Source organism: Alligator sinensis, unplaced genomic scaffold (genome assembly GCF_000455745.1).
Source record: "Alligator sinensis unplaced genomic scaffold, ASM45574v1 scaffold1368_1, whole genome shotgun sequence".
NCBI lineage: Eukaryota > Metazoa > Chordata > Crocodylia > Alligatoridae > Alligator > Alligator sinensis.
Genome location: NW_005842725.1, coordinates 370,896 through 394,017, shown reverse-complemented (window position 1 = coordinate 394,017; position 23,122 = coordinate 370,896). Strand labels below are relative to the sequence as shown.

The following is a 23,122-nucleotide window of genomic DNA, read 5'->3' as shown; positions in this document are numbered from 1 at the left end:
TTTCTATGACAGGCCCAGGAGCACTACTCTGACACCTGCTTTCCTAACTCTCATCTTTTCTGGTCTGCATGACATAACCCTAAGACGGGCAGCCTGAGAGCACTGTAGGGTCTCATTTTTGGGAGCTGGTGTGTGCAGAGCAGGGATGAGTGGGCGGGGAGTACTTCATGGTACCCACTGTCAAGAGACAGCAGTGCTACCTTAGCTCCTCAATCCTTATGTCAGCTTGCTCCATGTACTTCAAGGGGGGCTGGCTGGGACACAGGATGCCTCAATGCAGGGTTAGCCGGCAGACAGCCCCCACACTGAGGCACCTTGTGCCCCAGCCAGCCAGAGAGCAGCACGTGGAGACAGTGGAGCAGGCCGCCCAGGGTTGCCAGCTTTTCCATCTTCGCACACTGTGAAGCCCCTGCGCTGAAGCACCCTGCACCCCCGCCAGCTGCTCCCTGGCTGGCTGGGGCACAGTGTGCCTCGAGGTGAGGAGCAGGCAGCTCCTTGTGCCGGCTGCTCCCCTGTCTCTGTGTGCAAATCCTGGTAGCAAATTTTGCTCTAGCACTGCTAATTAGCAGCGCCATGCACAGCTTAACATGCAACACATGCAGTTTGTGGCGACACAAACCACATGTGCCTGCACATCAGGGTTGTGGCCCATAGAGTGCGGCTGGTCTCGTACTACAAGTGGGAGTAAATATGTCAAGCATGAACTATGTGTGCCCCCGGCAGCTGGGGGGGGAGGGGGGGCATGGCGGCAGCAGGAGTGAGGTGGCAGTGGTGGGAGCGTGGCGGCGGTAAACGGGAGTTCCCGCAGATGCCGCCGGTGCTGTCAGCAGCAGGGATGTGGGGGGCAAGCACCGACCGGGGTTGATGACCACCCGCAGACGCTGCCAGTGGGGATCGCTGACCACCCGCAGATGCCACTGGTGGTGTTGGGTCGGGGGGTGAGTGGTGACCGCCCACAGGCGCTGCCAACAATGTTGGCGGCGCCTTTTCATCGGGGGTGCACTGCCACATTCAGGGGGTGTACGTGTATCCGCATGCCCCCCTACGCATTGCCAATGATGTCAAGGATCATAAAGGGCTCAGGTAATGGAGGCTTTATGAAGTTATCTGACAGTCAAAGGTCCCAGCACTAGCTGAGCCTGGTCAAAACTTCAGGGGCTGGGAAGACATTCCCAGCCGCTTAAGGGAGCTCCCCCACTCTGGTGTTTTATAGCCTCTCACTTGTGATGTTAGTAAACTGCAATAATAAAAAGCAGCACAACCTGGAGAGTGTGTGGGCTGAAGGGAAAATTGGATCCAGTGCAGAGAGGCAGCCTCCTAATGAGGAACAGTTGTATGAGCCCAGGGTGTGCAGTGCCATCTTTCCTGAGGAATACTCCTCCAGGGTTCCTGCCGTTATTGCAGAGGAACAGTTGTATGAGCCCAGGGTGTGCAGTGCCATCTTTCCTGAGGAATACTCCTCCGGGCTCCCTGCCGTTATTGCACTGCTGGAGGGGCCCCCAGCTGCCAGGGCTACAGGGCCAGAGACCCAGGTCCGCAGCTCCCTGCCCCCTGCAGCAGTGCCCACAGCAGTGCCCTGCAGCAGTGCCCCCTGCAGCTGCTGCCCACAGGAGATAACGGCTGCTGCAGTGGAGCAGAGCATGGATCCCAGCTCCCTCCTGCTGTCTGCCGCCTGCCTGCTGCAAGCTCAGGGGCGTGGGGCCGGCTCCCCACCACTGTGCGCACTCCCAGGGAGACCCGTGCCTCCCAGATCTGGGCGTGGGGCAGGTGCAGGCTGTCTGCTACGGGCTTGGGCTCCTCGCACTGCTGCCCTCCCCCCAGGGCCTCCATGGCCCAGCAGGTTTGATCCAGTAGAGCAGGGCCACGTGGGGAAGCTCCTTGCTGTGAGCTCTGCACTGCCCCAGCAAGTGGCAGCAGCGAAAGGCACAACCCCGTGTGGCTGCCCCCACTGCTGCTGTGTGGGCAGGGGGCGTCTCACCAGGGTAACATAGAGCTCGCAGCAGCAAGGAGTTTCCCCATGTGGCCCTGCTCTGCCCTGTAGCACTGGGTTGCACCCACTGGGCTGTGGAGGCCCCAAGAGAGGTCAGTGGGGTGGGGAGTCCAAGCCCACAGCAGGCAGCCTGTGCCCACCCTTGCCCCACACACAGATCTGGGGGGCACAGGTCCCCCCCCGCCTCCCTGAAAGTGCGCGCAGTAGCAGGGAGCTAGCCCCCCGCCCCCTAGACGAGCTGCCCTCAGCCCCATCCCACTTTCTGCTGGGGCCCTGTGGCCATGCAGTTTAGCCCCGTGCCCCCTCAGCTGGGCAGCAGCCTCAGCCCTGTCCAACTCCTTCCCTCCCTATGGGAGCCCCAATTCCCCACCTCCCACTTACCTGCAGGTGCTGGTCTCCAGGGTGCCTGACCACCCTGATTGCCCCTGCCTGAATAGTGGACCTCCTGGATACTAAAAATCATGGACTAAATATAGACATTGGATTTATGACACCTGCCTGACAGCTAACTTCCCAGGTACTTCTCCGCTATTCATTCAGCAGGCAGCCTGTGCCCACCCTTGCCCCACACACAGATCTGGGGGGCACAGGTCCCCCCCCGCCTCCCTGAAAGTGCGCGCAGTAGCAGGGAGCTAGCCCCCCGCCCCCTAGACGAGCTGCCCTCAGCCCCATCCCACTTTCTGCTGGGGCCCTGTGGCCATGCAGTTTAGCCCCGTGCCCCCTCAGCTGGGCAGCAGCCTCAGCCCTGTCCAACTCCTTCCCTCCCTATGGGAGCCCCAATTCCCCACCTCCCACTTACCTGCAGGTGCTGGTCTCCAGGGTGCCTGACCACCCTGATTGCCCCTGCCTGAATAGTGGACCTCCTGGATACTAAAAATCATGGACTAAATATAGACATTGGATTTATGACACCTGCCTGACAGCTAACTTCCCAGGTACTTCTCCGCTATTCATTCCCCTTTTCTCTCCTCCTGACCCAGCCTGTCTCTCACCCATTGACTCCTCAGTCTACATTTTCACTGACTGCCTGTCTTGCATGCATACCAGCCCAGCCGCTGGCTTCTTTACTTTTCATTGCATCCTGGAAGAGCACACACCAGCTGCTGAAACTTCCTTAGCCTGATGAAGGGTTTTTGAACCTGAAAGCTTGCTTAAAAATTGTTCTCCAGCTATTTAAATTGGTCTAATAAAAGATATCAGATTCACCCAAAGAACCTTGTCTGCCTAAGCTCTGGAGTAATTCATATTTTGATGCTCTTCTGCAAGGCAGAATGAGTCAGTAAAGGCCCCACTTCTCTTTGCCCTATGTTCTATCTGAAAGCTATAGGTGCTGATGCTTACCTGGATGCCACAATTAAAGATCTTTTGGGGAGGGTCCTAGAGGGAGGGGGGAGAGAGCACAAGAACCAGGGACTGAATCCTGTTCTACCTATTAGTTATCTAAATGGCCCATATGAGTCTATTCCACTTTGTTTGAGTCCCTGCAAGTGGTTTGCTTTTGTAATGTGCTGTCATTTTTCCCTTACGACTTAAGAAAGCAGTGAAGAAGAGAAGGCTCCAGTTTTTCAGGGATTCAGGCAGGTTGGAATAGAATTGCACTACTGGCAGGAGAGTAGCCTATGTCCTCTTAGGTAAGTGGTAGGGTGGTCATCATAGAGGACAGGCCAATTGTCCTCTGTCCTATTGATACAAAACCGGATGCCTTTATGTCCCCTAGTTTTCTTGAAGAGTAGCAGAAAACCGAAATGTCCTCTATGATGGCCATCCTAATCAGTGATCTCCAACCTTTTTAAGTAGGAGATCACTTTTGGAATTTAAAAGCAACCCAAGATCTACTGCGCCACCTCTCCCCCCCGCCCAGCAGGTAAGTCTGTGGGGAGAGAAAGGGGGGACAGATTGAGGCAGAGGGAGAAAAAATTATTTGGGGCACGCCTACCCAGCAAGTAAGTCTGTGGGGGAAGGGGCAGGCAGGAGGGAAAAGGGCCTGGGGGGGGGGGCAGTTCAAGGCCCTGGCCCCAGCCCCATTCCCTGCCTCACTGCTGGGACCTCGATCTGCCCCCCACCAATGGCAATGAGGGAGGGAACGAGGCTGGAGCAGGGGCAGGCTTTGCAGCTGGGGCAGGGTGGGATGGAGCTGCGAGCAGCTCGCCTGGGGGTGTGGGGAGGGGGAGGCACACACCCCAGGAGGACATGGGGGATGCGTGCCCCTGGATCTGCATGCAGGGCGGGGCAGGGTGGGCTGCAGCTGTGGGTTGGGGCTGGGCTATTCCCGGGGGGGGGCCTGGGCCGTGCTGTGCTTGGGCTGGGTGGCAGCAGCAGCAGTGCTGGGAACAGGGCCACAGGGGGGCAGCAGCCTTCCAAAAATTCGCTGTAGCCCCCCCAACCCCTGCTCCCAGCACTGTCGCTGCCCACCCCGAGTGCAGCAGGGCTCAGCACCCCCCCTCCAGGAATAGCCCAGCCCGCAGCCCAGGAACAGCCCGGTACAGTCTTCCCCTCCCCCTGCCCACCCCCCCCAAGGGCATGGGGTCTGTGTGCCCAGGATCTGCACAGGGCGGGGCAGCTGGTGCTGTGGGCTGGGGCTGGGAGACTGCACCGGGTTGTTCCTGGCAGAGGCTGAGCCATGCTACAGTCGGGGGGGGTGGTCGTGGTGCTGGGAGCAGGGGTTGCGGGGACTACGGTGAATTTTTGGGTGGCTGCAGCTCCCCTGTAGCCCTGCTTCTAGCGCTGCCACCACTGCCTGGCCCAAGCGCAGCACAAGCCGTCCACCCTTCTGGGATCAGCCTGGCCGCAGCCTGCAGCTGCAGCCTTCCCTGCCCCGTGTGCAGATCCGGGCACATGCTACCCCCGTGCCCTCCTGGGTTGCATGCCTCCCCCTCCCCACGGCTCCATCCCGCCCTGCCGCAGCCGCAGGGTCTGCCACTATTCCAGCCCCATTCCCTCCCACACTGCTGCTGCAGCTGCTGCACCCCCAATCTGTGCGCGGTGGAGGAAACTGCCATTGAGGGCTGGGCTTTGCACCCTGAGCCCCACTGCAGCTGGTCCGAGAGTGGCCAGACGCCATGTGTGTCCCACTGGGGGGCTGTGCCATGCCTGCATGTGGCCAGCTGCAGCGGGGCTCGAGGCACAGCAGCAGCCACCTCCGCCACCCCTGCCCCAGGCAGAGATGGGGCACCTCCGCCACCTCTGCCCCAGGCAGAGATGGGGGGGGGACGTGCCCCCAGGGTCTCTGCTGGGGTGCGCCCAGTGGTGGGAGCCCCTCCCCTGATGGCCTCCCCAGGCTCCAATCCTCTCACAACCCAGCCAGGCTGGGCCCCACTTACCTTCTCCTGCTCCTGGCTGGGCCTCACTGACCCTCCCTCACCGTGGGGGCATCGATCTAGCCCCTGTCCCTTCTCATCCACAGACTGACCTGCTGGGCCGGAGGGTGGTGGGTGTTCGCGCATGCATCCATGCGCCCAGCACCCCCAACTCAGGATAGACTAAAAGAGGCTACCTGATTGACCGGTTGGGGACCACTGTCTTAGATACACCACAGGGAGAAGAGCATCTGGCACTCAGTGTCCAAACTTTTGAGCAAGTGATGAATAAGGGAGAAAGAAATGCCTGAGAAAATGGACCAATTTATTGAACATGAGACAAATGCAAGCAGGTTATGTCACCCCAGGCTGAAGCCAGACAAGTCTAAATTAGCTCTGGGTGGCTGTGGCTTACAGAGCTTCTCCAAGATAAACAGTTCTCACCGAGTCCCAGAATGGCAAAAGCTTTTATGGAAACTTCCAAACCAACACTCCTGCCTCTGTTTGGAGCAGTCAGTGGCCTGCAGTAATTAGACTCTCATTATAGATTGAGCCCAGGTGATTGGGTACAATGACAGGCTTCGTAGCAGACATTGCTGCATGTAATTAGGCAGCTCCATTGCTGGCAGGCTTCCTGAGCAGCTCTGCTGAATGGAGCAGGCCATTCTTCTAGTCCGGCCAGACGTGGAGACTGAGAAGGTGCTACCTGCATAATATTCCATGGATCGCATATCACGTGCCAGATTAGGTGACTCAGGGAAGCTTGGTGACAGGACACAGCATGTATCATTTTCAGTTCAGCTTAAATCAGAGTGCTGTTATACTGCACAAAGTGCTCTACAGCTCCCAGCAGGCTCCATGGCTATAGGCTTGATTCTGTGTTCCCTGAAGTTACTGGCAAAGCTCCTTTTTCTGGTGGTGGCACAGGATCAGCTCCTGGATTGGTAACACTTGGTCCTAACTAGAGCTACAGGAACAGTCAGTATTAAATCAGGGAGCCACAAAGCCAGTAGGGCCCTGGGTGACATGGCAAACACATTCCAATACAAAAGAAACAGTGCTGTGTATCACTGCCTGTGCTGCATTAGCATCACTGCATGCATTGTAAAACTCATGATTGCAGGAAAACACCTTAAGAATGTTTTTCACTGCAACCTGCAGGCCTTCCACTGCAAGCTGAAGAGACACCTCTGGCTCAGGAGCCACAGTTCTGGCTCAAAGGGAAAAGGCAAAGGAAGCATTATGCAAATAAGAAGGAATAACAGAGCTGAAGGTACTGTCAGCGGAAGGCAGATTCACAGAGCGGTTTGGGGGCAGGTGTAGACAAAATGGGGGCCCTAAATTGGAGTGGTGTGTTTTTAAAAACACCGCTTCAATTTAGGGCCCTTTACACCCCTGTGTCATGCACACATCCTGCTGACTTATCTGCCTCTCCGGCGGCAGGGAAAGGATTGTGAGCTGCCGGCAGGTGGAATGGTCCCTGGACTGCGGTGGGGTGCGGAGGGGGGGCTGGTGCTTCCCTCTGCGGCAGCAGTGGCCCCCCTTCAGGCGGCACCCACCCAGAAACACCCGGGCAGTCCCGGGGGCGGCACTGCAGCCACAGAGAAAAGCACCAGGCTCCCATGCAGCTCAGGCAAATAAGCAGGCTCTGGGGGGTGGGGAAATATCAGGCTCGCCACTTTTCTTGGGCAGGGCCTGTTTTGCCAGGCTGCCTGCAGGGCTTCCTGCAAAGCCCCATAGCTGCATGGAGCGCAGTGCTTTGCTCCACAGCTGGAGGGGCAGCAAACTAAAAGTCCTCAGAGCCAGGGTCATGCCAGTAAGTGGGGCCAGCTGGGGCTAATAAACCTGCCTGCCATAAGTCCTGAAAGAGGGGAGAGAATTGTCCTCTTGATTGCAAACTCAGTAGGCGACTAAGGACCCTTACCCATAGATCCTATTTCCTCATGTTAGGGGTGAAGCATGACCATTTGTTGGGTGCATCTACGGCTGCTATGGAACAGGCAACAGAAGGTCAAGCTAGAACTGCTCACCACCATTATATTTGCTGCTCTATGCACCAGACTGCCTGGCAAATTCCCTCACCACTTCCTAAACAGATAGATGCAGGCCTCAGCCATCAGCCCCCTAAGATGATTATCATAGTTAATGAACAGACAGTACTTGTGTAGCATCTGTTCGTCCAAACTAAGCCACATTTGGTATGGGCAGACAAATGTGAAGCAGTTCAAATCCTCCTCTACTTTGGAGTGCTTTAGTATAGAGCTAAAGTGTTTCATAATGTCCTGACGCTGGTGCTGCTGAGGTGCTCCACAGCTAGGGGATAGGTGAGTAGGTATCCCAGCAGATCTCTCAGCTTCTTGGCCATGATCCCCTAGAAGCTTCTGAGGGCAGCCAAGAAGCAATAGAAGAGTTGATCCCCCAGGCCTGGTCAGGTGCCTCCCAGTGTGGTGGGCCTGTGGGAGGTGTTAAGGATGATGGCCCAAAAGAGAGGCCAAGAGGAGGTTCAGGATTGTTCCTGAACACTGAGACTAGGGCCTGCGCTTAGTACGGCTGAAGTGATAACAGGAAGGCTTGGGTATAGGAGAGTGGAGGCTGTGCCTAGAAGACAGGCAGAAGGGCCATGGGGACCCATCTGTGTCAAGAAAATTTGTGCCTGTGGGAGTTCCATCAGCATGCCCATGGGCTGCCTTGCCATGTCAGCTGTCTTGTTGATGGCCTCAGCATTCCTCTGCCCAACACTTAATCCCAATGCTGACCTCTTCCCCAGGTCAGCATACCTATTTTAGGGCCACTCTGTCCTGAAGCCCCTCCTCTGCTGCAACAGCTCTTCTGTCTGAGGATACCACCAGGCCTGCAAGAATTTCCTCCTTGCTTTTCCTCTTCCACCTCCTCCTTCCACCCTGGCTGTTCTTTGAGCTGCTCTCTTGGCCTTTGTCCTGAGGCCCCCAACAGCAACACCACTGGGGGTAGCAGTGGCTGCAGGTGTTGCCCCTGGAATGACAATGAGCAGACAAGCAAATGTTGTTAAAGGTACATGACTTGGTGATAACTGATGGGCTCCCAGACAATCTCACCTTCCATCTTGGGAGCTTCTTCCTTAGCCCCCAGTCTGTCTGTCCCTTGCAGGCAAACAGGATAACTCCAGGTGGAGGGTCAGCCTGGGGAAGGCACCCCTCTCCTGGGCTGCCACAGGACTCTTCTCTGAAATGTTGAGGTGGTGGGTTGGGCGGCGAGGTTGGGGGTGGTCCGAACACTCTCTGGAACTTACCAACCAACTCCCTATCGCACTCTGCTGGAGGGTATAAACCGACCTTGAAGCACTTCACTGTGAAGTACTATTGATTTGCTGATTTGTAGTGCTTCATCACTGTGCGCTGACTTCTCCCTCTTTTTCTCTCTGCATACCCCTAGTGAGTTATATATAATGCACCTGGGGTCTGGTTGAAATCTGTGAGCCAGTAGAAGGCAGCAGCAGCGAATGTGTGATATGTAGGATGCAGAAGAGCAGACCTAAGGAGCTAAGCTGATGTGATGGGACTAGCAGGGACATGGCTGAGTGAGCTAAGAAGGTCTTATGTTTCCAACAAGTGATGTGAATGAATCTAGCCCCATGTGGGTCTCTGCTGTGGTTAGGCCTCACAGGCTGATGCTCTCCCATATCTCAGTATCAGCATCATGGAAGACTCTGACCTGGCCCTTGGCAATCCCAGGCACTGTTTACTGCAGAGTCTGATGAATGCTCAGCTGATGAGTTTTCTCTTTTTTACTGCTTGTAAGGCCTGGATGAAAGTTAAAACCACTGGCCATCCCAGTCATGAATAAAAGACACATAACGTCATGAATAAAAGATAGCTAACCGTGATCCTCTTTCTGTGCACTAAAATGCAGCCCATCGAAATCTTATTTCGGTTTCTGAAACTGAGCACTTTCTTCTCTGTCACTGGCATACCTCATCACTTTGCCAAACCCTGCCCACAAACTGAGCTCAGAAATCTCCTTGCAGCCATGGTCAAACCAGCAAGCTAGTGCAGGCAAGCACTCCTTCACTTGGCCTGTCAGGGTCACTTACAGCTGGAGAAATTTGCCTTGTAACTCCCGAAATAAAAGCACTGATAGGTTTACATGGGAAAGGGAAACTGGCACTTATGTTTCAGGGTTTGACTGTTCCTGCTACAGTGTCAGAAAGCAAGCTTCCCTCCTGTTCAGCTCTGCATAAATGGCTAGATGCTTTATAGTAGGCCTGTGCAAACAGGGAAATATTTGATTCGGATTCGGCCGATTCAGAGCACAGTGATGCAATTCAGAGATTTGGATCACTGTCCTGAATCAATTTGGCCGACTCGGCTTTGGAAGATTTGGCACTTGTTTGGAGAGATTTGGTGATTCGGATGGGCCAAGGAGAGGCAGGCACAGCCGGACAGTTGTAACTGTCTCTCCCCAGGCAGGGGGAGTCACAGGGGGAGCCCCCATGGCTGCCCCGCCCCGCCCCAAGCCCCTCACCTGCCCAGCCCAGCCTCCCGGCACTTAAAAAATAAAAAAACAAAAAGTCCCACACTCACTGGCTGCAGGAGCAGCGATCAGGGCCTCTGGGCACTGGTGACAGAGCCCCACTGCGCAGCACGGGGCAGTGGGGATCACCCCCCCTTCCTGGCACCCACACGGCAGCTGCTTCATGGCATGGGTGCAGCACGGCTCGGCAGGGCACCACACACACTGTCTGGGAGCTGGGGCCACTGGGGCTGAGCGGTGCCAGGCTCCAGCTGACATGTGGAGCTGCCCCAGCGCCATTTGTACCTGTCTCCCCCCGGGCGGGGGGAGTCACAGGGGGAGCCCCCATGGCTGCCCTGCCCAGCCCCATCCCCATCCCCTGCCCAGCCCAGCCTCCCGGCACTTAAAAAATAAAAAAACAAAAAGTCCCACACTCACTGGCTGCAGGAGCAGCGATCAGGGCCTCTGGGCACTGGTGACAGAGCCCCACTGCGCAGCACGGGGCAGTGGGGATCACCCCCCCTTCCTGGCACCCACACGGCAGCTGCTTCATGGCATGGGTGCAGCACGGCTCGGCAGGGCACCACACACACTGTCTGGGAGCTGGGGCCACTGGGGCTGAGCGGTGCCAGCCCGGGTCCAGCTGACATGTGGAGCTGCCCCAGCTCCCAGGCAAATTGAACCGGGGGCTGGGGAATTGAACCAGGACCCGGTGAATCAAACATGGAGCTGGGGAACCATACTGGTTCAATTCCCCAGCTCCCAGCTCGATTCCCCAGCTCCTGGTTCGATTCGCCTGGGAGCTGGGGTGGCTCCACATGTCAGCCAGAGCCTGGCACTGCTCAGCTCCAGCGGCCCCAGCTCCCAGGCAGTGCATGGTGTCCTGCTGAGCTGTGCTGCACCCACACCATAGGGCAGATGCCAAATGTGGGGGGGCGATCCCTGCTGCCCCCCACGCTGTGCAGGGGGACTCTGCTACGAGCCCTCAGAGGCCCTAATCCCTGCTGCTGAGCCACTGAGTGAGGAGCTTTTTCTTTTTCTTTTTTTTTAAGTGCCGAGAGGCTGGGCCGGGTCGGGGATGTTGTCCCAGCCCCAATCCTTCCCTCCCCCATGCCACTTCCCTCCCCCCCAATCCCAACAGACTTACCAGCTGGAGACAGCTGTCAGCTGCCTGTTTAGTCTATGGCCAAATCTCCGAATTGGCCAAATCTTTTTCTGAAGTTTTTCTGAATCAATTTGGATGCTTCAGATAGATTCAGAGCTTTTACTTGGTCTCCTGATTTGATTTGGATTCGAAGATTCGGTCCCCGAATCGGGCTGAATCTCCTCTGAATCGAATCGGCTACCGAAGCTTCACACAGCCCTACTTTATAGGTCTGAGGAGGGGAGACCTGGCTTCCCATGAAGCCCTGGGATGAGAGCAAGAAGCTGGATAGACTTCTGCACCTTTATAGCATTGCAGGTTAAAGGGGCTATTTCTGCAACACCAGCTGTATAGTGATGTAACAGCACCACTATGGCTGCTGCATCTACCACTTGGGGGAGGTAAAATTAGAAGGACCTGGGCATTTTCTAAAGGCCCAACATGGGCCCAGTGCCCTGTACAGTGTACAGCAACACACCTGGAGAAAAGGCTAGGATGGGACTTGGCTTTACAGTCTCTCAGTGTCCATGCACAGGACTTGCTGCTGACTGAATTCAAACTAATTGTAACAATGGCTCCCTGCAGGGCACTGAACCATAGGCTGGGTCTCCTGGGTCTGACCCACTTGCCCATTTTCAAAGGTGAGGATGATTCCCTCACTTCTGTTCTTCAGTTTGGCACTGGGAAAGAATGTGGAAAAGGTCACCCACTGAGCCAGGTCAGCCCCAGGCACTGGACAAACATGGAGACCTTGGCTCCAGCTCCTTGAACATGATACAAGTGCCCAGCCACACAGCCAGAAGAGGTGCATGGGGCTTTTAGCCTGAAAAAAACAGGCAGGGATTTTGAGGCCCTTTTTTAGATATGCCTAAACAATAGTGGCCCCAGTTTCTCTAGCTGCTCTCAGAGCTCACTGCTTTTCCTGAGGACCCGCTTTACTCGCAGACCTATGAACGGCATTAAGTTATTCTGGTGATTGCTGGGGTACCTGAGCTTCCATCAGTAATGGATCAGAGAGCACGTCCTGGTACAAGGCAAGCTGAACAGGGAGAGCAGAGCAGGGAGAGCAGTGGGAGTGGGGAGGGGATCTTGGGGAATGGCCTCCTGATCAATGCTCAAAGATTCACATGGGAAAGATCAGCTGCCTGACCCTGGAGCTCTTGCAAGTAGATGAGGCAGCCATGCCACAGAGACCCACCTAAGAAGGCTGGGACAAGAGGGGGCAGTCCTGCCCTCCAAGCCACAACAAATGCCAGAGCTTGTTCGTGGAGAGGGTTATCCATTGTTTGTTCTGGGTCTGTGATAACAGGAGGCTTCAAACAAAAACCTCAAGCTACCATCCATAATTTATAGGGAGGACAGTGATCCCCACAGCTTTGGGCCCCAGACCAGATGAATCAGGGCCCAGATCTATCCCAGGTGACTTATTTTCAATTCAGATTTCCAGGGACATGAGACAGCAGGCCAAGAAGCAGGGGTGGTGACTCAGGGTTTCAAATATTTCTGTGAAGAGGCTCCTACATAAAAGATCAAGAAAATGCGATTAAGGCAGAGAAAGGGTATGAATTATTGAAGATTAATCAGGAACCATTCAGAGTAACCTGAGACTGAGCAGTGCTCAATTTAGGTGGATGGGAGATTGAAACGGAAGACAGAGGAGCCCTGCTTCCACACCACAGAGATTATACAGGGTTTCAGAGCAACCAGGAGGAGAAAAGCAGCAGCAGGGCTGGTGGGAAGAGAGATTTGCAACCACAAAGGGCATTAGTGGGCAAAAGTCCACTCTCTCTATCTTGGCTTCCTTGCTGCTTTCCCAGGAGTGACATGGAGCAATGGATTATGGATTGGCAAGAAATGCACAATTTAGAAACCTGCTGAGAATACTATGCCTTCTCCCAACCATAGCTCATGGTGAGTAGCATGCTGTGGCTCAGCCAAGTCTCTCGCAATCCTGTGACAGTGCAGGGGAAGGGACTTGATGCTGCACTGGCTCTTTTCTAGCTCTGGCAGTCTGGGCTCCACTTCCCATGCCCCATGTCAGTGCCGAGTGATCAGAGAGTGGCTCAGTTCTGACTTGGCAGCGCATTGCGCAGGTTTCAATGACAGCACAAAGTAGAGGGTAACTGTGATGCTGGCCTGACAAACCCCAGCTCCCATGGAGCATGTGAAGGACCTGTTCTGAATGCATATGTCCCAGAAATACTGTAGTTTCTGCCAATCCTAGGTCTAGTCTTGCTTAGTGAGCTAGTACAGAGGAATGATCCATGCTTCAGATCCTTAGACCTTTGTGGTTTGGCATAAGATGCTGGTTGAATAGTCCTTGGAAATGAAGTCCTGTGTGAAATGCTGTGCTGTTCTGTGCTATGCTGTGGCCAGCAGGGCAAACAACATGTTTAACCATTGCATCTCATGCAAAACTAAGGAAGTGTTACTCCCACTGTACTCCACACTGGTGAGACCGCAGTTGGAGTACTGCGTCCAGTTCTGGGTGGCTCGCTTCAACGAGGATGTGGAAAAACTTGAGAGGGTCCAGAGAAGAGCCACCCTTTTGATCAGGGACTTGCAAGAAAAGCCATACAAGGAGAAGCTGAGGGACTCGGGCCTCTTCAGCTTACAGAAGAGAAGGGTGAGAGGGGACTTGGTAGCAGCTTACTGTTACATCGGGGAATACATCAAGAACTCGGTGAACAGCTGTTCACCAGGGCACCCCTGGGGCAGTGGCTACAAACTCCTGGAAGGCCACTTCAGGCTCAATTCGAGGAAAAACTCCTTCACAGTCAGGGTGTCCAGACTGTGGAATAAACTCCCTCCAGAGGTGGTGCAGTCACCTACCCTGGACATCTTCAAAAGGAGACTGGACAGTCACCTCGCTGGAGTCACTTGACCTCATTTGTCTTTTCCTGCCTTGTGCAGGAGGATTGGACCCGACGATCTACAAGGTCCTTTCCAGTCCCTAACAATCTATGAATCTGTGAATGTATAGAACAAAGACAGAGCCCCCATCCTGGAGACTAGAGCTAGGGTTCAGATTGACCTAGACAAATTGGAGGATTGGGCCACAAGAAATCTCATGAGGTTCAACAAGAGCAAGTGCAAAGTCATGCACTTAGGACAGAACAATCCCATGCAGCAGTACTGGCTGGGGGCTTTTCTGCAGAGCTCTGCAGAAAAGGACCTGGGGGTTACAGTGGACAATAAGCTGGATATGAGCCAGTAGTGTGACCTTGTTGCCAAGAAGGCTAATGGCATACTGGTCTGCATTGGTAGAAGTGTTGCCAGTAGGTTAAGGGAAGTGATTGTTCCTCTCTATTCAGCACTGGTGAGGCCACATCTGGAGTACTGTGTTCAGTTTTGGGTACCCCACTACAGAAAGGATGTGGACAAATTGGAGAGTCCAGTGAAGGGCAACAAAAACAGTTAGAGGGCTGGGGGACATGACTTATGTGGACAGGCTGAGGGAACTGGACTTATTTAGTCTAGAGAAAAGAAGACTTGGGAGGGAGGGGATTTAACAGCAGCCTTGAACTACCTGAAGCGGGTTTCGAAAGAGGATGGAGCTAGACTGCTTTTAGTGGTGGCAGATGACACAACAAGGAGCAATGGTCTCAAGTTGCAGCAAGGGGAGTTTAGGTTGTATATTAGGAAGAATTTTCTCACTAGGAGGGTAGTAAAACACTGGAACAGGTTACCCAGAGAGATGGTGGAAACTCCATCCTTGGATGTTTTCAAAACCCAGCTAGACAAAGCTTTGGTTGGGATGATCTAGTTGGGGTTGGTCCTGCTTTGAGCAGGGGGTTGGACTAGATGTGACCTCCTGAGGTCCCTTCCAGCCCTGATTTTCTATGATTCTCTCGATGCTGCGTTCTGCTGGGTTGAGATTGGAGCCCATTCCCTCTGCTCTCAGCTCCACTGCTGATCCTGCCATATGTGTTGTGGTTTTGTGATGTCAGGACCAATCCCTGAGGAATCTTGTGGAAATACCACTTGCCTGAGCCTTTCAGAGAGTCTGTTCCAAGGAGCCGGCTACCATGATGGCCAAAGTGGAGGGATCACTTCTTTAATTGTAAAAGATACATCCTGGCTGCATCTACACAAGACACTAACTGCACAGCAACCCGTGACTACCGCGCAGTAGTGTCGCGTGGCAGAGAGCATGACATGATGTTACTGCTCAGGAGTTTGGGGCTACTGCACAGTCAGCATCACAAAAAAGCCGTTCGCTGGTGCTATTGGCAGCAACAATCATTCCAGTTGCTGCACAGTCATTTAGTACTTGTTTGTACAAGTACTAAATGATTGTGGAGTAACAACTGCACAGTCAGCATCTCGTGTAGACATGGCCCCTGTTCCCCAAGAAGGTTTAAGACTCGTGTAATTCAGCAAATTATCAACAGGGCAAAAACATTATTTGTTAGGCTGTTTTCTGAAGCAAAGACAAAGCAAAGATGTTCAGGGCTGTAATGAAGGGCCCTTGAAAAGAAAGAACAACATGTAGCTGAAGAAGTTGTAGACCTATGTTCTAGCTCCAGGCCATCTTTTGTTTTGTTTCACAAATGACAAATAATGAAAGGTTTAACATGGCAGGCAACTAGCATGAATAGCGGGGCTAGAACAGGGCAGAAACAGGGTTATTTTGCGAGTTGGCACTTTGATTTGAAGCCTTCCAGTGCTCCATTGGATTCCACTCTTCTCCCGGCTGGAACGGCCCGCATGACTGGACTCTGTCCTGGTTACACTAGAGACAGGGGTTCGGTTTTATGGAGTCCTGGGCTGACACCGACTGGCCATTCCTCTGTATCTCAAGGACCCTTATAAAATTAAATCAGGCTACCTGATACCCTGTGAGGCAGGTGAAGGATCTAGAGAGATCTAGAACACCCTTCCTGTTCTGCAGGAGTTTCCAAGAGTTCAGGTTTCCTATTTTGCATGAAGACAAACCTAAGACCTTTGGAAGACTTTCTTGTGGATGAGAGATACCAGCCATTGCCTATTCCAGAAGGGTCCATAGCCAGTGGTATGGGTGCTTCCCTAGCTTGTGGGAGTCCTACATCCAAGTCCCTGCTGGGTCACTGTATTTTAACTCTTCTGCGCTTAGACTGTAAAGTTGGAGCTGCTCCACTTCATAGTAATATTTAATTATTCAGTAAAGTAGGGCCTTGAAACTGGGTCTCCCACATCCCAGGGGGATTCCCTAACCAGTGGGTGGTATCCACCCTCTTCTGTCTCTGCCCCAATTGACTATTTAATTATTGATGCAAAGGAAGATATCTCAGAGGAGAAGCACCCTCAGAATAGCACAGTGGTGAAGGCCCACCCCTCACAGAGCAGAGAGGGGATCCTGGGTGTCTCATCCTCCAGGTAAACGTCTTGGCTACTGGCTGGACTGGGGTGGATGACAGTCTGTTTCTCTGAGGGCCTTGTTATGCAGTACTTTTAGGTGGCTTCTGGACCTTTGAACCCTTTGATTGGCTGCACATTAACACCTTTTAAATGACTTAAAGCACCTGCTATTAGGCTTAACATTATGCCACTCCAGGGCAGGATTATCTCTAATTTTGCTCTTGTTCCATTAACTTGTGGCCAGTCTCCACAGTTTTTCTGCCCAAGTTGAAGTCCTCCAGCATCCCAGGAGGCAGTGGGTGAGCAAGGATGGTGGGGCACAGTGGGTTGTGCACAGCACCTCACCTCCTAGGGATGTCTGGCAGAGGAAATACCACAGCCCAGGAGCACCTGGCACCATGGTGCCTCCCACTGCCACTCTCACCAGTTGTGCTCTTGGCTTTGCTCCCACTGGGAGGAAAGTGAGCCAGTTTGAATGGGGTGGGGTATCGCCTCTCTGCCACTGCTCACACTAGCTCTGCTCCCAGCAGAAGCAGAGGGAGCTGATCTGAGCCAGGGGGCAATGCCTGCCCACTGCCACACATACTGGCTCGCCCCAGACCCTGCTCAGACTGGCTCCCTCTGCTCCCAGTGGGAGCAGAGCCAGTGTGAGCGGCAGTGGGGAGGTGGTGCCCCCCTGCTCACACTGGCTTGCTCTGCTCCCAGCAGGTGCAGAGCCGGTCCAAGCAGTGGTGGGAGGCACCGCAGCTGCCAGGCACTCCAGGGCAGCAGCACTTGCTCTGCCTGGTGGGAGCAGCAAGTATGTCCTTCCCCTAGCTCTTCGTCCTGCCCCTGCTCACCAAGCCTCTAGTGTCAAGTCACAGTGGTGCAGGTGAGGTGGCAGCATTGGTGACGAGTAGGGAGCGCATGCGGGTGCACATGCAACCCCTGAGATTGTAATGGGCACCAGTGGCCAGGACCACTGTCCCTGTGTCATGGTGGTCCATGCCTTCAAACCTTAATGTTAAAATGACCTGGCTGTTAGAGGTGTGGGATACTGTCAGCTCCCATTAAAGAAGATGGGAGCCCTGCAGGGGTAAAGAATCTCACCAAAGAACGTAACCCGCTGAGTCTCTCAGAGGCACTTAAGGAGCGTGAGGGATGTTTGCAGCCATTATATTTTCTTCCAATGTGTACTGATCACCAAATACCAGCTGGGCTCTACTGGTTTGTGCTGGAGCATCACAGCCTGCATGCAGTGCCCTGGACTGCTCTGAGCTGTGATTCGAACTACAAGGTTCTACTTAATCTCCTGAAATCAAGAGCCAGCCCCACTGGCTGGGGCACTGCCCTGAGATGTGAGAGATGTAGTTTCAAGGCCCTGCTCCAGTGACTAGCTAAATATTTCTATGAAGTGGCATTCTCCTGCCCTTTGCATCTTACTCCTGTGATTTTACAATGAGTCTCACCCACAACAGCTGGTGTGTTGGCTCTGATTGCTGGGGCCCTGTGATTTTGTGAAAAATCTCAGTTTACATTTCAAAGAAACCTTTTGGTCTGCTGCTTGCAAACAAAAGCTTGAAAAGGTGACACCAAAAGGCATGTGCACAAATAACATATACTCAATATTTTAAAATCTGCTGAGGTTGGGCCACCATGATCTTCTGGTGTCTTACTCATGATATTTGGAACCCCACATGGATAACGCTGCCGGGCATATGAACAGCGCCCCACTCTGATTCCATAGTGCTGTACACTGAGCTTGTGTTGGTGTATATGGGTGTACATCATGCAGGGCCAGGGTGAATGAGACACCAGACTGGCAAAAGAAGTCTGTGAAGCCAGCCCTGACAATGGGCTTCTCATTAGGACCAGCATAAGATTATTGGTGATAATCCATTTCAGGTTATCAGTATCAGAGAAACACATGGAAACATGCACCAGGAAAAAACCTGAAATTGAAGTGAAATACCCAGGAGCGGTATTTTCTTGAGGGCAGCAAGGGACTCCCAGCTGTAGTACTGTGGGAAGTCAAGAACAGGAAGGAGTTTTACCTGCAAGTCCAAAGCATGTGAGAATGCTGCTGCACCAGATGTTCAACTGGGAACTTTCTAGCTCACATGCTGGGTCAGACTGGCAGGGCAGTCAGGCTCTTAGCCATAGGGACTCTCCCCTGGGGAACTTAGCAGGGAGGGAACTGCTTATCTACTGACTTGTGCATGTACCAGAAAAACACAGCTTTGATATTAAGGAACACACCATTTAAATTCTGTGCCTTTGAAAACCTACTGAAAACACCTCCCATGACCAAAATACCTCCCACAATGCAACTCTCCCAATACAAGGAAAGTATTATGATCCCATCTATACAAAGGGGAAAAACCGAGGCCCAGAGAAGCCCAATGACTTCCCCACAAATAAGTCTAGGTCCAAATAAAGAATTTAACCCATGTCATAGGCTAGTACCATAACCACTGTGCCAGTGATTCTCAGGTAGGATGATGTTATACCTCGGAGTGCTTTGAGATTTTTACAGGGGTGCCATGAGATGCCATGTAACGTTAGCACGGTTAGGTGTGCAAGCATGATTCACAAGAATAAACCCCACATGTTAAAAAATTCTGCCCTGCTGTGGTCTTTCTGAGTTCTTTGCAAAAGAAAAATTGCTCTATTACTTTTCCATAATCATAATAAAAGGGAGTGCTATAAATCTAAAAAGGTTGAGAAGCATTATACTATACTGTGCTTTTTCTCTTGTCCACCCCTAGCTCAGCTGCTCCACCCTGGTGATGCAAAGTATGAAGAGCAGATGGTCAAAGGAGTCCATGGCCTTTCCGTACAGCTGGCGTGTGGCGACGTGGTCTCACCCATGGTCGTTTTCTGGAGCTTCACCAAGCAGGGCTCACTCATTCCCAGGGCTGTTGCTATCAGCAATGGGATAGAATCCAAGGTAGAGAAGGCTTCTGTGGTCCTGGGGCAGGTGAGCCTGAGAAATGGCACCCTGGAGGTGAGGGACCTGCAGACAGCTGCTGAAGGGCACTTCATGTGCCAAGCCATGTATGAGGAAGAAGAAGAGATCAGAGTTGGCTACTTCTACATAGAGCTGGTGGTTTTGGGTAAGTGATGTGGAGACAGCATCCTCTCTGATCCTGCTTGGACCAATAAGTAGAGGCCCCAGTCAGTCACCAACCAAACCATTAATCACATTGGGCTTCCTTCTATAGTGTTGTGTTCTGATCCCAACAGCCTCATCCTTTGGAAGTGAAGTAGCATCCCCATGGTGCAGACAGGCAAACTGAGGCTGTGGGAGGGGAAGTAGCTCATGCACGGTTTCAGAGTGGTCAAGACAGGAACAGATTCTGGACTCCAGTTCCTAGTCATCTCCTTCAACTGCCTCACACAGCATCCCCACTTGTCTGTCCCTCATATACTTCTCTGGATCCATGCTGCACCTAACAGTGATGGTTTCTTGAAAAAAGTCAGAGATAGAGAAGTGTCATAAGGTCCCAGGTGTCTCAACTGCATTCTTCAGTCTCATTTTCAACACCTCCGAAAACAGAGCTTGCACTGCTGCTTTCTGGAGACTGCTCTCTTAGGTACTCTTAGGGGGTGAAAACTGCAGGGATGATAGCCCCTGCTGAGGCCACAAAGCCTGCCAAGTGTCAAAGTCCTTGCATAATAGTAAAAGTCATTGCATAATAGGTCTGTGCGAGTAGGGAACTATTCAATTCGGATTTGGATTCAGCCAATTCAGATGCCAGAGATACGATTTGGAGATCCGAATCATTTTTCTGATTCAATTCAGCCGAATTGCTTCAGAAGGTTCGGAGATTCAGCCATAGAGTATAATGGGGAATCAATGAAATATCTATAACTTTGTTGTCTTTTGGTTGATTCAGATGAAACTTGCAGAGATAACAGCCTCTGCTGAGAGCATGACATGTGCCAAGTTTAAAGATAATAGATGCAGGGATTTCTGGGAAACTACACCTCAAATTCTGAAAGCAAAACTCATGTTGTGTGTAACTCGTAATCTTTTCTGAATTGATTCAGAAAGCCTAAAGCTTCCAGAGATTCAATTCAGATTTATAGATTCAGCTCTAAATCATCTGAATCATCTCCAAATTTGAATTATGATCCAAAGCTTTGCACCGCCCTATTGCGTAATGCTGAACAATCACCTAGAGCAAGCTTGTCCAACATGTGGCCCGCCAAGCCATTTTCTGTGTCCCACGGTGCTGCGATGGGAAATGAAGGTAAACACGGTTTACTTTAATTCCCACCCCTTGTTCCTCCCGCAGCCCCTCAGCAGCTTCCTAATGGCTTCTGACAGGCTGGGGAATGGACAAGGTTTCCACACGCATCGCGTCAGCTTGACTTTGCCAACGCAGTGCGTGTGGGAAGAGGGGGCACCGAGCTCCACCGTCACTTCTGCTGGCCGGTGCAGACCCAGTGGGATCCTCCCGTCCCCAGTAGCTCGTGGGAAGCTGGCTTCAGCTGCATACTGCTCCAGATGGGATGGACCCAGCCGGGTCAGCACCAGCCAGTAAAAGTGGAATGCATCTGAAGCTGGCTTCCCATGTGCTGCTGGGGATGGGAGGAGCCCAGCCGGGTCTGCACCGACCAGTAGATTGGTATAACGTGACAAGCCTATGGCTGGGGCGGGGGCAGGCTCCCTAGATCTGAGATCTGATGTAGGCTATGGCACAGAGACTCGCTCTGGAACAACGTGCTAGTAAACTTGTGTCTGTACCTGCCAGGAACCCAAGTAGCAGGTGGTTGATACCTGGTAAGCTCATGTGAGTAAAGACTGCTTATTGCTTTCTGTTTGGCTTCAAAATGTTTTTATCCTACTAAAATATGCCATACTTTGTGAGAGTCATTGCCTCTGTATGAGAAGCCGAATCATAGCCACTGAACTAAATTGCTGCCCTGTGGGAATAATCACAATTCAGCAAAATGGGCAGGAAGGAAAAGCCGGAGTTCTAGGTGTGCGCCCTAAAAGAGCCATGAAAGAGTCAGAAGCACAGCCTTAGAACCAGGACAGCTATCCGGTGACGGCAGTCCAGGAGGCATGATGGGAATCCTCTACTCTCGTGAGATTTAGGAAAGCAAGAGGACATGAGAACAACACGTAGGCAGAGACAGTGTAGGACCTTGGAGCCATGTTAATAAGTGAGGACAACTGTGTTCCCACTCTGGTCAGTGACTAATTGTGGGTACATCTTCATAGCTGCAAGCCACTCAAACCTGCTGCCAGAAAATAAGCCCTTCCTACCCACTTACACTTTACCTGCTCTGAACTGGAAATGAGGCAGCAAGGGCCCTTCTAGGGTGGTCCAAGGACAGTAGAAGCAGATCACACACAGAGAGTGAGAGATGTTCCCAGAGTGTCCTCACCACCACATTTCTCCTGAAAAGCAGGGATATCCTGAGGTTCATTTAATGTTTGTAAAAAGCTTGGGGAGCCCCACATAGATGCACTGCATAGAAATGCAAAATATCTTTTTACTTATTTGGTTGGCACCTTGGGCTGAGATTTTCAAAGCTGAGTCAAAAGGCCAACTTCCATTAAAATGAACGGGATTTAGAGGGCTCCAAATCTTTTATGACAACTTTGTAACATGCCTATCTACCCCTTTATGCAAATCTCAGCCATAGTTTGGAAGCTCAGCCAAAGAACATAAGAGCATAAAAAGTGCCATTCTTGGTCAGCCCCATGGTCCATCTAGCTCAGTATCCTGTCCCAAACACTGGCAGAGGTGGATGCTATAGAGGGAGAGTTTTGAACTGGTTAGACCTGTTTCATCACTTCCTGCAACTTCATTGGTGTCAAAGGTCACGTGACATCACTTCCTAATGTGATACTGCTTCCTGTGAGGTCTTTGAATGTAGCTCACCGGCCCACTGGGTGATAAAAAATTCATGATCTGGCCGCACATTCAAAAAGGTTGGACACCCCTGACCTAGACAAAACTGAAGTGAGACCTTTGGGGCTGGACTGTGTGAAGGAGAGTATATGAGACTAAAGCAACTCTTGCCCGGCCCTAGCATCTTATGGACAACAGTACAAACTGGCATTATCAGCTTGGGCCCCTGGGGTTTGCCTTCCTGTATGGGTCTGGCACTGATATTGGTTAGAGACACTGCAAGGGTGAGGACAGCAGGAGAGTCAAGTTCTTCATGGACCTTGCTGTACAGAGTATTGTTACCAGCAGCTGTGTTGCAGTCTGCCTCCATCACACATGCTGGTGCAAAGCAATGCCAGCTGATGATCCTTTCAGTGATATGAGCAGCTATGCTTGGGCCTCCTGACACCCAGCCAGGCCTGCATGCAAACCTCTAATGCTGTACCTGAACCCCTGCATTTCTGCATGTGGGGGTATGGGCGGAGAGTCTGAGCAGGGTTTTCTGCTGCTTCCTGGGGGCTGTGTGTTCTTCTGGCATGTCCCAGGCGCAGCACCTTGTGTGCTGCCTGTTTCAGTGTGGGCGCCTGCATGCGCTCTGCTGCCTGTATTTGGTTAACTTCAGTTGTCACAATCTTCTTGGTTGCTGGGAGATTATCTTTCTGAAGAATGTGGCTGCACTCATTGTTAGCAAATGCCTGCACTTGGAGTGACTGTGCTGTGCTCCTGCTAGCCCCGGGTGCACAGCAGCTTGCTGTTATTTCCAGGATTAGCTGCTAGCTCTACCCTGTGGGAAGCGGAGCATGTCACAAATTTACTCCCAGAGTTTAAGGCCCCACATCTCAGAGACCTGAGATCACCTAGTCTGACCTGCGTATCACAGGCTAGTTCCACCAGGTTGCCCCTTAACTGACAGCTTGTACCAAGAAAGGTGCCCACTCCTGATCTGAAAACATTAAGAGAAGGAGAGCCCCCCACT

At 52.5% G+C, this 23,122-nt stretch overlaps 1 protein-coding gene across 1 annotated transcript in view; it reads left to right on the top strand.

Annotated features, from left to right (window-relative positions):
- The first annotated feature begins 1,034 nt into the window (after positions 1-1,034).
- The window catches only part of VSIG10L2 (V-set and immunoglobulin domain containing 10 like 2), a 39,352-nt gene continuing 17,264 nt past the window's right edge, over positions 1,035-23,122 (top strand). Inside the window, exons 1-2 of the mRNA XM_006034331.1 lie at positions 1,035-1,083; positions 19,006-19,353. Coding sequence (XP_006034393.1) covers positions 1,035-1,083; positions 19,006-19,353 — 397 coding nt within the window. The remainder of the gene's footprint in view (positions 1,084-19,005; positions 19,354-23,122) is intronic.